This window comes from Elgaria multicarinata, chromosome 18 (genome assembly GCF_023053635.1).
Source record: "Elgaria multicarinata webbii isolate HBS135686 ecotype San Diego chromosome 18, rElgMul1.1.pri, whole genome shotgun sequence".
Classification (NCBI taxonomy): domain Eukaryota; kingdom Metazoa; phylum Chordata; class Lepidosauria; order Squamata; family Anguidae; genus Elgaria; species Elgaria multicarinata.
In genome coordinates, this window is record NC_086188.1 from 10,703,177 (window position 1) to 10,718,096 (window position 14,920).

Here is a 14,920-nt window from a genome sequence, read left to right on the forward strand (position 1 = left end):
ACGCCCCCTTTTCCCAGCCAAAATTACTCGCTTCTCCCAATAGGCCTAAGTGTGAAAATGCAAATTTGGGGTGGTGTGATTTGCACCAATGTGCATTTTTTTGGAAGTCTGTGTTTACATAGGGGTGCACTTTTGGGAACGGGAATGAAATTCTCATACCTGAGTTTGGTATTCGAAGGAGTGATAGACTGCAGGCATGGACGGATATACCTGTGAACATGAGCAAGTGGACGACGGGGTTTTCTGTGTGTGTGTTCTGTTATTGCTGAAGTGTGAGCTCTGCACCATCCAACTTTCACTCCTCAGAAGAAACACTTACATCCAACCTGATTGTTTGGGCTGAGAAATAGTGTCAGTGTCAAGGTCACCCAGTGACCTTCATGGCTGGGTGAGGAATCAAATGTAGGTCTTCCAGGGCTTAATGCCTTGCAGTATTGTTTTGAGCAAAATAAAGGGGGAGGGGAAGAAGAAAGGAATATAATGGTTGGGAGGATGAGACGGGGGAGGGGGAACCCAATGAAAATAAACTGGAATAAGAAAGCAAATGGGAGTACGTAGGGAAATAATGCGATTTTAACAAATTAGTCAATGAAAGCTGGGTTTAATGGCAAAAATGTATGGTGTAATATAGCGAAAGCAAAAATAAATCTTGCATTCCCCTAAAGCAAACTGCTTTTAATGAAGTTAGGTGGATGGCTACGAGAGAGAGAAGAGGGCCTTCTAGGTGGTGACACCCAGCTTATGGAATGCCCATCTTGGGGAGGTTTGCCAGAGGCTCACACCTTTATGTTATCGGCACCAGGCAAAGGTATCTCTTCTCTTCTAGGCATTTGAACTTCAAGAATTTGCCATTTAAATTTGCGGGTGCTGCAATGACTGCTTTTATATATTTTGTATATTTCCTGTGTTAATTATTGTTTTATTGTATACGGCTTTATTTTGTTTTTGGTTTTGTTATTGTTTTATCATGTCATCCATCAGAGACTGTTGTGTTACTGGGCAGACTCAAAAGATAATAAATACATAAAGATGCAGTGCTTTATGTGGGTAATACCATACAAGAAGCAGGATATTTGTTATTTCCGGGTCAGAGATTGGAACTGGTTGGGTGTTGTGAAAAAGGCATAGCTCTATTTGTAGGATCAGCCGGTGGCAAATTTTAGGGGCTTGTCTTCAGGTAAGATATGCCATTTTGAGATCTCTGTGTCTAGAAAGCCGTATTTAAACAGATCAAATGGACAATCTGTCTGATTGTCAATTCAGGGCAGGGGGGAGTAGTCTTATGACTCTCGTTAAAATCATAAATGAATTTGTGTCCCAGTTTATTCATGGCCGTTCCTATTGGGGAGTGTGGGGGAGGCGTTGTGACTGGGTTTATTGTTTGAGCTCTCTGGAAGCTAAAACTGCCTGTGGGTTTAAAACCTAAGCCCTTAATTGCGACACCGAGTATTCTTCCAAAACGTCAGTCAGTAGCTGTAAATATAAAACTGTCCCGAACAAGGGCACCTCAGCCGGTTTTGTCTCAAAGGAGGTTTGAGATCATGTGAGGATTAAGCGAAGCGTTTTCTTCCCCTGCAGAGTGTTAACAAAGAGCATTCAAAGCCTTGTGTCTTGTTCAGCTGCACAAAAGGGCACTTTTAGGAACATCTCCTCTGCCACAGATACATCCGTTCCTTCCTGTTAACCCCACAGAACTTTAAATAAAACAAGGGATGGAAGGTATCAGCCAGGAGATAAAGGGGACAATGCACCTGGAAATGAAGGGCAGCATCAATCTTCTGAAATGCTTAGTACCTGATGCATTTCAGCATACATCCCTTCAATATGGAGGGATGTTCACTATCATACACCAAACCCACAGGAAATGAACATTATAATCCTTTCTTAGAATCCTAGAGTTGGAGGGGGGGGGCTTGTAGGCCATCTATTCCAACCTCCTGTTCCTTGATGTAGGAAATCGAAAGCTTGAGCATTTCAACAGTTGGTTGTCCGTCTTCTGCCTGAAGACCTCCAGCACGGGAGAGCCCACCTTTGCCTCTAGTCAACTGGCTCCACTGTTGAGTTGCTGTCGAGAGGTTTCTCCTAATGTTCAACCAAATCTACCCTCTTGTAATTTAAAGCCATGAGATCTAATCCTGCCCTGTGGGACAGTAGAGAAGAAGTCTTCACACTCTTCTATGTAACAGCTATTAAGTTATTCAAAGAGGGCTATCATGACCCCTCCCCTTTACTCTTCTCTTCTCCAGGCTAAACCTATCTAGTTCTTTTCAAGTCATCATTTCATGCTAGCCACCCAATGCCTACCCAAACTGTAGGCAGGGAGGCTGGTTAGTCTAAGGCCACCAGTTAGATTAGGCAGAGGTGAAACTTGAACCAAAGATTTCTAGATTTGTAGCACAGTCTGTTAGCCACCATGCCACACCATCTGTAGATTGGTGCATAGATGGCATGAAGATCATCACTGGAACTTTCTGAGTTAAATAAAATTACCCAGAGGACTTTTTTGGTGTCCTAAAAGCAACAAACGGCAACAGCATGGGGATCATGTGCAGATTCATGCAGAAGACTCGGAGAACATGGTGTACACTTGAGATTTCACATGATTAATGGGCAATTTATAACTTAAGGCTGATTGAGTGTCCTTGATGGGACAAGACTTGAGAGCTAGGCCCAGGGTAGACCTGGAACAGAAATGCATTATTTTGATTGCAACTCCGCACACTCTGCGGAGAGCAAAAACTATGCTCTGCCCCCCTTGTGTAGGAGCGTTTTCATGTTCTGTTAGTTTCTTTCCAAATGGAATGACATGTTGCTCTGACCCCTCTCCTCCCCACAGTTTAAGTTCTTAAGACAATCTTTTAACAGTCACGATTGCTGTTTTCACTTGGCTGTTTCGCTTGGTCCCCTGTTGTTGGTATCCTTCCCTAAAAGGGCCCATGAATCAGAAATTCTAAATTGTATCTCTAAGAAGACATATGGCTAGGGTGACCATATTTGGGAAACCAAAAAAGAGGACACCTAGTGTGTGTGTGGGGAAGCAGCTTTCTGAGTCCTGCAGAAAGTACGTTATTCCCCCGCCACCTTAAAGAACCCGATTGGAGTGGAGGAGGGGAAAGGATTTCATTCTGCACCACCACCATCCACTTCAATTGGGGCCTTTTCTAGAATGTCCACGAATGACCCACTTTCCCCTTTAAGACCTCAATTGGAGCTCAGGGTGGGGGAATGATGTGCCTCAAGAAAGCATGTCATTCCCTCCTGCCATACTAATGGCAGCCTTAAAGAGGAAGGTGTGTCATTCCAGGACATTATTGAAAGTTATAGAAAATCCCCCCTGACACCATGGAAAGAACAAAAACCAGGACAAATCCGGGGAAATCCTGACAGTTGGTCACCCTAACATATGGCTGTCCCTGTCACAAGAGTTCATAGTAGACATAGTGCTCGATAAACAAGGGTGAGGATCCAGACTTTTGTGAACCGCCCAGATGGGTGGTATTGAAATGCAATAAATAAATAAGAGCCTGGATCCAACTGCACATGTGACCATAGTCCTAGGACTGCTCAACCAGTAGTGGTTGGCTCTGGTATCTTCTTTTTGTGTCACGGAGGAGTAGCGTAAACTTTGTAATCTGAATGTACCGAGCATTGACTTCGATTTATAGCTGCATTCATGGCGGTGCATTCTTTATTTACCAATGCTGTAAATAAGAACTTGGAGGCTTGACCCAAGCAGAGAGAGGGCGCACAAATCACTTTTAAATATGACAAAATGATCTTTTGTAAATGTACAATAAATGGCACCTTTGAATGTGCTCTACTTACCAGAGTTATTTAGAGCTTCCAGCATAGCTACAGGGTGACCTTCTTAGGTCAATTTAACCCTCCTATCTTTTGCTTTTCTTTTCTTTTTTCATGTTTGTAACTATAATTCATATTTATGTTTATCTTCAAGTATTACAAAATCATAGTAATTAAGAGAACCAAATTAAATCAGAACATTGTGATCCTTTAAGTGATCCAGAAATATGCATAATCTTCATGTTTCCTGCCCTCTGTCTCTGTGCAGCTAATTTACAATCAGTCTTCCTGTGATAAGTATCTTTTCTGTGATAAGTGTCGATTAAAAATGAGGGCCCAGGAAGTAAATGCCAAGATAAATTGTTGGGACTTGCAAGGAAGTGCCTTCTTTGCTTTTGGGTAGGTTAGAAAAAGGTTTAGAAGCATCTCATCAGTGCTGCAATTAGGTAATTTTAGACTCTGGACTTAATGGTCTTTTGGGATGGATGTCTTTTTAGAAGGTAATTAACGTGTTACCTCACTCACTTCAAAATGTATTAAGGATCGGCATGTGCGAATCAGCTGAATTTGCCTACGTTCTTTGAATTCCATCTGAAAGGTCGTTCCCACTTAAGTCTGCATCAGATTATGATCTTCGTTGTTGTTTTTGGTTTTTGCATGAAAATCTGTGTATGTGTTTGTACTGATTTACCCAAATTTATGCGTTAATCATGAGAGCTCTGCAACGTCGCACTTGTTTCCCGTTGATTAAAGAGTACTTTTGCACATTTTCCAAAAGTGTGCTGTTTTTCATGAGCATTTTTCAAATGTACACCTGCTGTTGCTCGCCTTGATGGGGGGGCGGCCTGCGAATCGCATCATAAGCTTGGTTGTATGCCAGTTGCATCTGAGTCTGTGATCAGTCCAGAAGCTTTGAACTGGGCAAATACTGATTTATTTATTTATTTTAAAAAAGATCCCTACTTAAAGGGCATCTTCATCTCAATCTCCTGGGTGGAGCTCTTGACTTCTGCCCCCAAAGTCCTGCCCTGATAGCACACTCATGGTCATGCATAAGAATAAGAGTTCTTGACACGCTGACCTTCCAATTTTGATACAGTCCCTGTATCTGTTCTCTCATTGGCACTTTGACCAACAGCATGTAGCAGGATGCTCTAGCTGTTTCTATTAACTGGGGACGTTTCTGATTTTCTGTTAAAGCAGTGTCTCTACTAGGGATGTCGGTGGAATCCATCCAGGTGTGGGTGGGTAAAGCTTGCTGAGCTTCCATCATCCAAGCCTTCTGGACTTCAGCTCGCTAGTCCAACTCAATCTGTGTTCAGTTCGGCAATAGAAATTTGCTCAAATTGTACATGTAGAAACTGCAGCTGCAATTTGCACAAGTTAGGGTGGTGAATTGTGCAATTAAGCACATTGTGGCCACAGTTTGCACACGTTATGCAAGTTATGGCTGCAAATTGGGAAAATTCAGCACATCCCAGCCTCAATTTGCACAAATCACCAAAAATACGGCTGGAAATTGCACAAATTTCTATTGATGAACACTCCCCCATTCCTGAAAGAAGTTCCTAGATTTTGCAAAAAGCCTGCAGCTTGTCTCACAAATGCAAGGTGAGCCGGGTGAGCAGCGGGGATCTGTCAGGCCCTGAAAGGGCTGGATGTTCAAGTGGCAGACATCCTTAGTCTCTATCATTCTCTCTATCGCCAATGTTTTGAGGTGAGTGTTGTTGCTTATCTAGCCCACACAGCGCCATCCGGGCTATAATGTAATGACTATGTTGGTTGGAGATTGAACCACAACCTCATCATTCCCAGCAGCCTTCGCACATGGCTGGGATGATGGGAATTGTAGTCCAAGACATCTGGAGGGTGCGCATTTGGGGACGGCTGGCCTAGAAGCACTCCCAGATTTGGTCTTGGAGCTGTGTTCATACAACCACGAGGTGACTATGGTATGAGTTTGCTGTGTGGTTGGAACATCTTCCTTGTGAGAGAAGATTCAACTTGTAGAGTTCAGTACTGGAGCAGATGTGTTGAGATGCGTAGGGGTGTAAATTTGCCAGGGACTGACTTGCTTCTCACAGTCGATCGGGAACAGTAATCTAAAAGATGCTGTTGAATCATGGCAGGCGCTGAGCACAAAAGGAGCTTGGAAAGTCAAGAAGCTCACAGGTGGATCTGTCTTCTGGGGAGACTTCTATGCAACTGTGACATCTGGCTTCATTTCCCTCCCCGCTTTTTTTCTTTAAGATTTTTCTAACATATCTAAGCACTGACACATTCAATTCTTGTTTGCCTAGGAGCAAAGCCCCAGCAACCAGACCTCCATAGCAATGATGCAGGAGCCCCAAGAAATGGTAGAGGAGACAGTTACCGTAGAAGAAGACCCAGGCACCCCTACCTCCCATGTTTCTATTGTGACTTCAGAAGATGGGACCACGAGGAGGACGGAGACTAAGGTAGGACCTGAGGACTTTGGTCTGTGAAAAGGTAGGGAGGGGTGGGGTGCAGTGGAGTGGTATCCAGAGGTGCCAAGTCCCAGAGTTTGACTAGAAATTTCAGGGTGCAATCCTGTGCATATTTAGACAGAGAGAAATCCTGCAATCTAACCATGCATAGGATTGTACCCTAATAGTTTAACTTCCTTCTCCCATCTCCCATGAAAGGAGCAAAATCTCAAGGGTGATTTTCTACTTGGCTTCAGAACTTTTGCTATTTAGGTCCAGAGATGGGTATGGTCTCCCTGCTTGTCTAAGATCAGTATGGAAATTTGCTGAGCAATGTCTCCCGAAATGGGGAATAGCTCGGCTGTTGCATCCACATCGATCCAAATAATCCACCCACCTGTGAGCCCCACTTTCCCCTAGAGCCTGGAAATAGGAATCTTCAGGACATCACTAGTTAGCTATGCTCTCCTGCCCATTGGACTCCACTCTTGACCCACCAATCACAGCCAGCCACTGCCCATTGATCCTCCAGGTGCTGTCTTCCATGCCTCATAGGCCCAAACAGCCCCACCCCAAATCTTCCAGCCCCCACCCCTTATTTCCCAAACTCCGCCTTCCAGATCTCAGGAGATCTGGCAACCTGAGTCTGTATCCGCTTCCATGCTTCAGGGTGCCCACTGCAAACTTTGGGAGTTAAATACTTCAAATTGTTGATGAGTGCTGTGCCGGGATTTGTGCAGAAAAAAAGAAAGAAGAAAAAAGTGGTAGAGAAGTATGTGAGCATGGAGGGGTAGAGTGTCAGAGTTGCTCATGCCAAGACAGAATTCAAGAGGTTGTGAATGGGGATTTTTGTAAGTGGTCAGTGGTATTGATTTTATCTAAACCCAGAGGTTTTCATTAAAATATGAAGACACAAAATAAGCTGTACTGAGTCAGAGCAAAGGTCTATCTTGCCCAGCAACTTGTTCTCACGGTGTACAACCAGCTGCTCCATTGGGAAGCCCACAATCAGGACAGTGTCATGTTCCAACTGGAGGAAACCTCCTTGGAGAAGGAGGAGCTAAAGATCCCGGAACACCCCAGATCAGCCCATGCCCAGACCCTTAAGAGCTTCCTCAGTGGTCCTTGTCTGGGAGCCCCTGCCAAAGGAAGTGAGGCAGGTGGCTACCAAGAAGAGGGCTTTTTCTGGTGTGGCCCCCAAGTTATGGAATGTCTGGCACCTACATTGTGTTCTTTCTGGGCAGACTTTAAAAAAAAAATTCCCAAGCATTTTAGTCTTTTAGTTCTGTTGTTTTAAACCTATTATCATATTTTAAATCTCTGCATTGCTGCTAGGTTTTATTTTGGTTTTACTTTTATACTGTAGTTCTAAACTTTTAAATTTTATATTGTCTTTTGTGCTGTATTTTGTGGTTGTGATTGTTGTGAACCACTCAGAGAGCTTTGGCTGTTGGATGGTCTAGAAATGTATTGAATAAATGAATGAATATTAAAGTGTCGGAAAACCTGGCAGAGCGTAGGCCTTTTGGGGAGATGGTTGCATGTCCATCCCTGTAAAGGACAGGGGACTTCACATCTGAGGCAGAAGCTGAGCAGCCACTGGCCCCCCTGAGTATCATCGCTTCAAGAAGCAGGCTCATAGAGTTCTCTGAGAAGGAGTGCTCAATTACAAAGGAGGCTCTTCAATATGAAGAGTAGGACTCCTGCCAGAGGGCTATAATGAACTACAGCTGAGCCCTGGTTGGGGCTTAGTAGGCTCTGGCAATATAAGCCTTCATTTTCAGCCTAGCTAGTGCTGGAAACAATGCTGTTTCTTCAGCTCCTCATACCTGGTATCTTGTTTCCCTTACCTTGACTCATGTTTGGACATCTGTGTTATCGACCTTTGGACTTCTGCCTCAAACTGCCTTCTGGACTTTGATTATACTTGACTGCTATCCTAGAATGGAAATTAGTTGGGATGGGACAGACACGATCTCAATAGCCGTAGTTTGCATAAATTGTTCTGAAATTTGTGCAAATTGCAGAACCTTACCCCTCAAAATGCCCCAAATTCCTTGACAATTTATGAACTGGCAAATCTAGTCGGGCACTGCAGTGGGAAAGTCGGGGGGGGGGCAAGCCTAGGAAAGCCTGTCAAACTCCGCCCCCCCCCAAACAGATTTCTCTGACATCCGTGGAGTCCAGCAAACTATTTTTGCTCTTTTGTTTATTTTGAACGAAAACTTGGAAAAGTTTTCAAACTGTCAATTGCATGGATGAATCATTGTGGTTTTGGGAACGCCAAAATGGGAATGGAGCATAGCGGAACTGGAAAATTAGACTTGGCAAGATGGAGCCAACATTGGCTGTCTCTTTTTTTAAAAAAAAATAATAATTGTGGTGCATTGTTTGATGAGGCTGTAACTTAAACCTTGCAAAGAGATGTGTTGGCGGATAGAACCTTAACAGCATTGTACTTCATGAAAATAGCAGAGGCCTCTTCTGTACACGAACTGTTAGATAAAAAAAGACGGACACGTGGATGATAGTGCTTACCCAGAATAGTCGTGCAATTGATAAGAAACATATTTGCTGTCAAGAGTTATCAAAAGTGAAATGTGTATGGTACCTGCTATCTTTTCCCTGGAAAGGAACAGCAAAACCTTTTAAAACAATAATGAGAATCTTATTCTAGAGGGGCCATAGCTCAGGGGACGTAGCACATGTTTTGCATTCAAATGGTCTCAGATTTGACCTCCAGGTAGGGTTGGGCAAGACTGAAACACTGGACAGCTTTTGCCAGTTGGTATAGACTAACATTCCCTGACCTGGTGCCCTTCAGATGTTTTGGACTTCAGTTTCCATCAGTCTCAGCCAACATGGCCAATTTATTTATTTATTTATTTATTGCATTTATATACCGCCCCATAGCCGAAGCTCTCTGGGCGTTTTACAAAAGTTAAAAACAGTGAACATTAAAAAATTTAAACCATCAAAAACATAAAAACAACAGTATAAAAACAACGGTATCCATTTAAAAACAACAGTTCTGGGGTCCGTTAAAAAACAAACAAACTTAGTGTTGTTAACTGCTGTGAAATGCCTGGGAGAAGAGAAAAGTCTTGACCTGGCGCCAAAAAGATAACAATGTTGGCACCAGGCGAGCCTCATAGGGGAGATCATTCCACAATTGGGGGGCCACCACTGAAAAGGCCCTCTCCCTTGTTGCCATCCTCCAAGCTTCCCTCGGAGTAGGCACTCGGAGGAGGACCTTAGATGTTGAGCGCAGTGTACGGGTAGGTTCATGTCGGGAGAGGTGTTCCGTATGGACCCAAGCCATGTAGGGCTTTATTGGTTAAAGCCAGCACCTTGAATTGGGCTCGGAAGTGTATAGGCAGGTAATGCAAGTGGGCCAGAATCAGTGTTATATGTTCAAAACTCCTTGTTCCAGTTATCAATCTGGCCACTGCATTTTGCGCAAGCTGCAGCTTCCGAACCGTCTTCAAAGGCTGCCCCACGTAGAGGGCAATGCAGTAATCTAATCCAATGGGAGGGATGGGTGAACAAGCGACATTTGAGATCACTAATGTCCTCTCATTGCCCATATCAATTCCCGTTGGTGGTTGTGATTGCTGCTTGCGCAAACTGAGCAGCAACTGAATGTGAATTTTGTGCAAATTTCTCTAGATTTGCACAACTGCCCTCCATGGGCTAAAGTGGGGCTTTCAGTCTGCAGGGTGAAATTTGCACAAAATAGGAGATTTTGCAGAAGATTGAACTAGGAAAGCTGCACATGACCGGCAATTTGCAAAAAATTTTGGCTGACGCAGGCTCGCTTTGTATTTGGGGCTTCGAAGAGGGCATGTTTGCATCTTTTGTGAGCGACAATGACATTCTCATGCATCCCTAGGTGATGCTCTTGGATGCTGGGAGTTGATGTCCAAAACATCTGTAAAGCACTGATCTTGCTATACCAATGGTTTGGCTCAGTATAAGTCAGCTTTCTACATTTCTATTTAGCACCACAGGGAACGTGGGGAATACCTAATGAGCTAGAGAGCTGCTGCTGCATCATATATTTTGGATGTGCATATGGAACTAAAGCTGGGTTTGTTTTCGTTTTTTTAACACAATGTACGGCAGGCTATGGTTTGGGGGCAAACTGGACGGCAGCCTCAGCCCACTGAATACCCAAATAAGTGGAACAGAGCCCATTTTATCAGGTGCTTCACAAGACTAAAGAGGCTCTAGTCAGGCCTGGCTCAAGACAGTTTGCTGCTTGCTGAAGCTGGTAAAAGGCACTCCAAGCCACCGTGTCCACTTGAGCCTCCAGCGACAGAGATGGAGCTAAGAGTACCCCCAAAGTACGAACTTGATCTTTCAGAGGGAGTGCAGCCCCATCCAGAACTGTTATCTCCCAGACTCTGGAACCCCTCGCCCACAGGGCTTCCGGCTTGCCAGGATTTAGTTTCAGTTTATTGGCCCTCATCCAGACCATTATTGAGTCTAGGCACCGGTCCAGGACATGCACAGCCTCACCTGATTCAGTTGTCACAGGAAGGTAGAGCTGCATGTCATCAGCATATTGATGGCATTTAGCGCCAAATCCCCTAATGACTGCTCCCAGTGGCTTCATGTAGATGTTAAATAAAAATGGGGACAAGATGTTGCCCATAGCTCGTTGCCAAGGGGCCGAGGAATGGTCACCCAATGTTATGCTCTGAAAATGACCCCGTAGGTAGGACTGGAACCACTGCAGCACAGTGCCTCCAAAACTCATCCCATGGAGTCGCTCCAGGAAGATGTCATGGTCGATGATATCAAAAGCCAATGAGAGATCGAGCAGAATTAACAAGGTCGCACTCCCCCTGTCCCTCTCTTGATAAAAGTCATCCATCAGGGTGACAAAAGATCAACAGAACAACCCTACGGTGTGTGAGATGGTGTCGGGAGGTTCTTCCAGCGGACCAGCACTTCCGCAAAACCATAAAACCCATTGCAAGCAAGCTGATAGTTTGTAGGACTGCAAAAAAGGAAGACCAAAACATGATCTTACTACAGTTATGCATTAATTTCCCACTTACTGTCAGTCATTTTGGAGGCCTGTTGTCAGGTACTGTACATGTAAAACATTTTAAAGAAGTAACACCATGTCTGTGGACAGTTTGCTCCTTTGGTTTTCTTGGTGCATGTAAGCGATGCATTTAGACAGAGGAACATCCCAATGCATCAATCCTGACCTGCTGTCTGAAATGGCACCGCCTCAGCCACAGGCAGGATTGACCACCTCATCTGCTCTTTTGCAAGAAGCAAGTTTACGAACTGGAGGTGGTTTCTTGTGAATTGGTGTGTGTGTGTGTGTGTGTGTGTGTGTGTGTGTGTGTTTCTGCTTTGCTTTCTGCTCCGAGTGCACCCCTACCCTCACCCCCTGGTCCACCTTGACGCTCCATTAAACCTGCGTTTCAGATTTCCTGAGCTAGGATCAAAATCTCTCGCGTGAGCGATAAAGAAGTTGGATATGTCTCTGCAAAGTTTCTCCCTGGCGCTTTCTCTCCAGACCTGCTGTTTTGAAGATCATAGGAAAGCTTAATTAAAGCAAATAGCCTCGACTTGCAAGCATAGGAGCTTGTCAGGGTACCTTTGCTGCTTTCTTCTCCTTCTGCGCCCTCCTCCTCTGCTTTCTGAAAGCACTAATTTCAGTGAGCCAATATAAGGGGAAGGTGAGGGGGGGAGACTGTTGCCATTCTAGGGTAGAGAGAGAGAGAGACAGACAGAGTGCTTCCCTTCATGTTACTTAAAAATAATAATAAGCCTTCTATGAATAATTGCTTTCTATACTCTTCTTTTGCTTCTTCTTCTTTTCCATCCAGAATACCTTACCCGTTAGAAGCCTACCTCGATATCAATTCAAAGCACAAAGACCTGCCTCGGATACGCCACCAACTCATCTTTGCAATCTCTCTGGGAAGCCAAACATTTTAGCATGTTAAAACAACCAAGGTCACCTTGGGCAGGGAAAGGCACAAGCCGTTTAAGTTTCCCAGCAGACAAACGCTGCGGCAGATTAAAGGGAGCCTGTGTCATTTATTTATTTTTAAAGGCTGCGGATCTCTGAATAAGATGAGCCTGGTGAAATAAAACAGGTCACTTATACCCTCCCTCCCTCTCCTGGGTCTTTATCATTGCCCTGCTGGTCCCTGGTCAACAACTGGTTGACCACTGTGTGGACACAGTGTTGGACTAGAATAGATGGACCCTTACTTTGATCCAGCAGGGCTCTTCTTATGTTCTTACGTTCTACTCTCATCTCAGCAATTTTTATAAAGTAAAATAAAATCCCCATTCTCTTAAAACCAGGGGTAAGGAACCTTGGGTCCAGGGGTCAAATCCCCCCCATTCTAAAAGGTTGAAATGTCCTTCGTAAGGCTTAGTTCTTGGCAGTAACAACTGTAAGCTACAATAGGCTGGTATTTGCAGTTGTAAGTTGCACAAATGGATATATATATATATATATATATATATATATATATATATATGATATTTAATATATATATTTTAAAAAAACAAAAGTTCTGGGATTTCTGAAAAAAACCAGTGTCTCAGCTCGCAAATGCAAGTTGAGTTGGGGGCACCACAGAAACCCTTCAAGCCCCCAATGGGCCAGATTTCCTGGCAATTGACATCCCTAATCCCGGGACAGTTACAGCATACTTTTTCAATGATATAGCAACAGATATCATCTTAGAAAAAGCATTCTCAATTCTCTCTATCTTTCTCAGGGGTGGGGATGTCTCTTAAAACGGTGTGTGCCATCTTCATTTCTTAGAAGGGCTTGTAGTAAAAAAATAAAATCATGAAAATGATAAAATCTGCTGACTGATTGATTGGAGCTGTGTGCTTCTTTCAGGTTTAGAGTCAGCAGGAGAACAGCGGAGGGATTGCCCTCATGTCCTGCTTGTGGACTCCCCAGGGGTATCTAGTTGGCCACTGTATAGGCGTTTGGTCTGATCCAACAGGACTTGTTCTTTGGAAGACAGCTTTATAATTGATCACACCTTTGAAAACACATTAGTCTAACCAATTAATTGACAAAACCCAACAGCCCTGCATTCAAGGCTGATTGCTAGGTACACATGAATTTTAGAAGTAGGCCTGCTGTGGATGTGTAAGGAGCCTTCTGTCAGATTAGGGGTACTTAGGAATGTGATCTTTGTGAATTCTGATAGGAGTTCTGAGTTCTGTCCAGACTAAGGTGCAGATCAGAGCATAGCAGGGGTCATGTGTCACTGCCCTTGGACCTTCCAGTGTGCAGCATAGGCCTCTGATGAGATAGAGGTGCAGGCCTCCTTCCTTGGGTACTTGGTCCTTTATTGAGGGCCCTCCCAGCCACCATCCTATCATTGTCCTCTGGCTCAGAGGATGACTCGCTGGAAGAACCTCCCTCTCCCCAGCCTTGCTTACATCTAAGACTGCAAAATCAGACAAGGGCTTTTAACAGTCTAGTCAGTGCTTCCATAGTGTGTGGAGCTGACCACACTAAAGGTCTTGTCATCCTACATAAGGCTTCAGTTGGCTTTAGCTCCCTGCTGAGACAACATCGTAAGATGAGAAACCTTGAGCCAGCAGGACCCACGTGCAGCTATCCAAAATCCAACGTTTCATCTGTCTTCTATTTAAGATAGCTTCTTCCTTGACGTTGCCTGTTGTGCATAGATTTATCAATTTGGACTGGATGATACCTGCTTGACCTGACCTTGCCTACTGTCACTTTACCCTGCTTACTAGACTGGACTTTCCCTACCATGGAATGACTCCATCAGATGCTACTGGCTTCCCTTGCAAACCTCAAGTGATCACACAGCACTGTGTGTGTTTTCAGAGAGAATACATCCAAAATATGTATTTAAATACAAATGCTTGTGTGGAATTATTATTATTTTTTAGAAAAAACTAAATAAATCACAGATTAATGGTGTAATGAGATGGAATGGACCGATGAATGAACAATTCAAAGAGATTGGAAATAGACACATTTGTCTATTCCTAGGTCAGATCCGTGCACTGGTTTTGGTGAAAGTGATGGTGGTGAGTTGATTCTCTCAGGTTTTGGACCTGAAATCATTTCTACAGGCTGATGCCCACCTCATTTAGATTTCTGTCGGAAGCACGTTTCTGACTTTCTCAGGCGCCTTATTTAAAGCTCAGCTCTTCTTTAACTTAAGTGGACCTTGGGGAGTGACGCTTGACCTTCCCATTTCGTTGGCCTCTAAAGGGCATGTTCTTTCATAGCCCCCTGTTAACAAGGTAATGGCTTGTACCTTTTTGGCCTGGTAATTTTACAGTCTATATGTCAAAAATAAGCACTCAGAAATGTCAAAATGCTTTTATCCTTGAGTGCTTTCTCCTTACCTATTTTCTGTTTTATGACACAATTCTGACCAAAAAAAAAATCTTCCCGGTTTTGTCAGCTTCTATAAAATATTTAATTCATCTGAAGTTTTAAAAGGAGGGTGAGGGGGTGGGAATACCTTCTTCTTTATCCATCCAACAGTACAGAGCTGCTCATGGTCTGATGGCTTCATCTGAAGAAAGAAAAACTGGTCCAGTCTTTTTACAGTATTAATGGGGTATTTTTTTTGCAGACGTTCTGCAGACTTGGATGACTTAATATTGCTCTATAACATTATCCA

The 14,920-nt window shown here is 43.9% G+C and overlaps 1 protein-coding gene across 5 annotated transcripts in view; it reads left to right on the forward strand.

Annotated features, from left to right (window-relative positions):
* Positions 1–14,920, forward strand: part of ARVCF (ARVCF delta catenin family member) — a 356,383-nt gene that overhangs the window by 220,754 nt on the left and 120,709 nt on the right. For all 5 annotated transcript variants that reach the window (XM_063144150.1, XM_063144148.1, XM_063144149.1 and 2 more), the window contains one exon: positions 6,102–6,260. In XM_063144150.1, the coding sequence (XP_063000220.1) occupies positions 6,102–6,260 (159 nt within the window). The remainder of the gene's footprint in view (positions 1–6,101; positions 6,261–14,920) is intronic.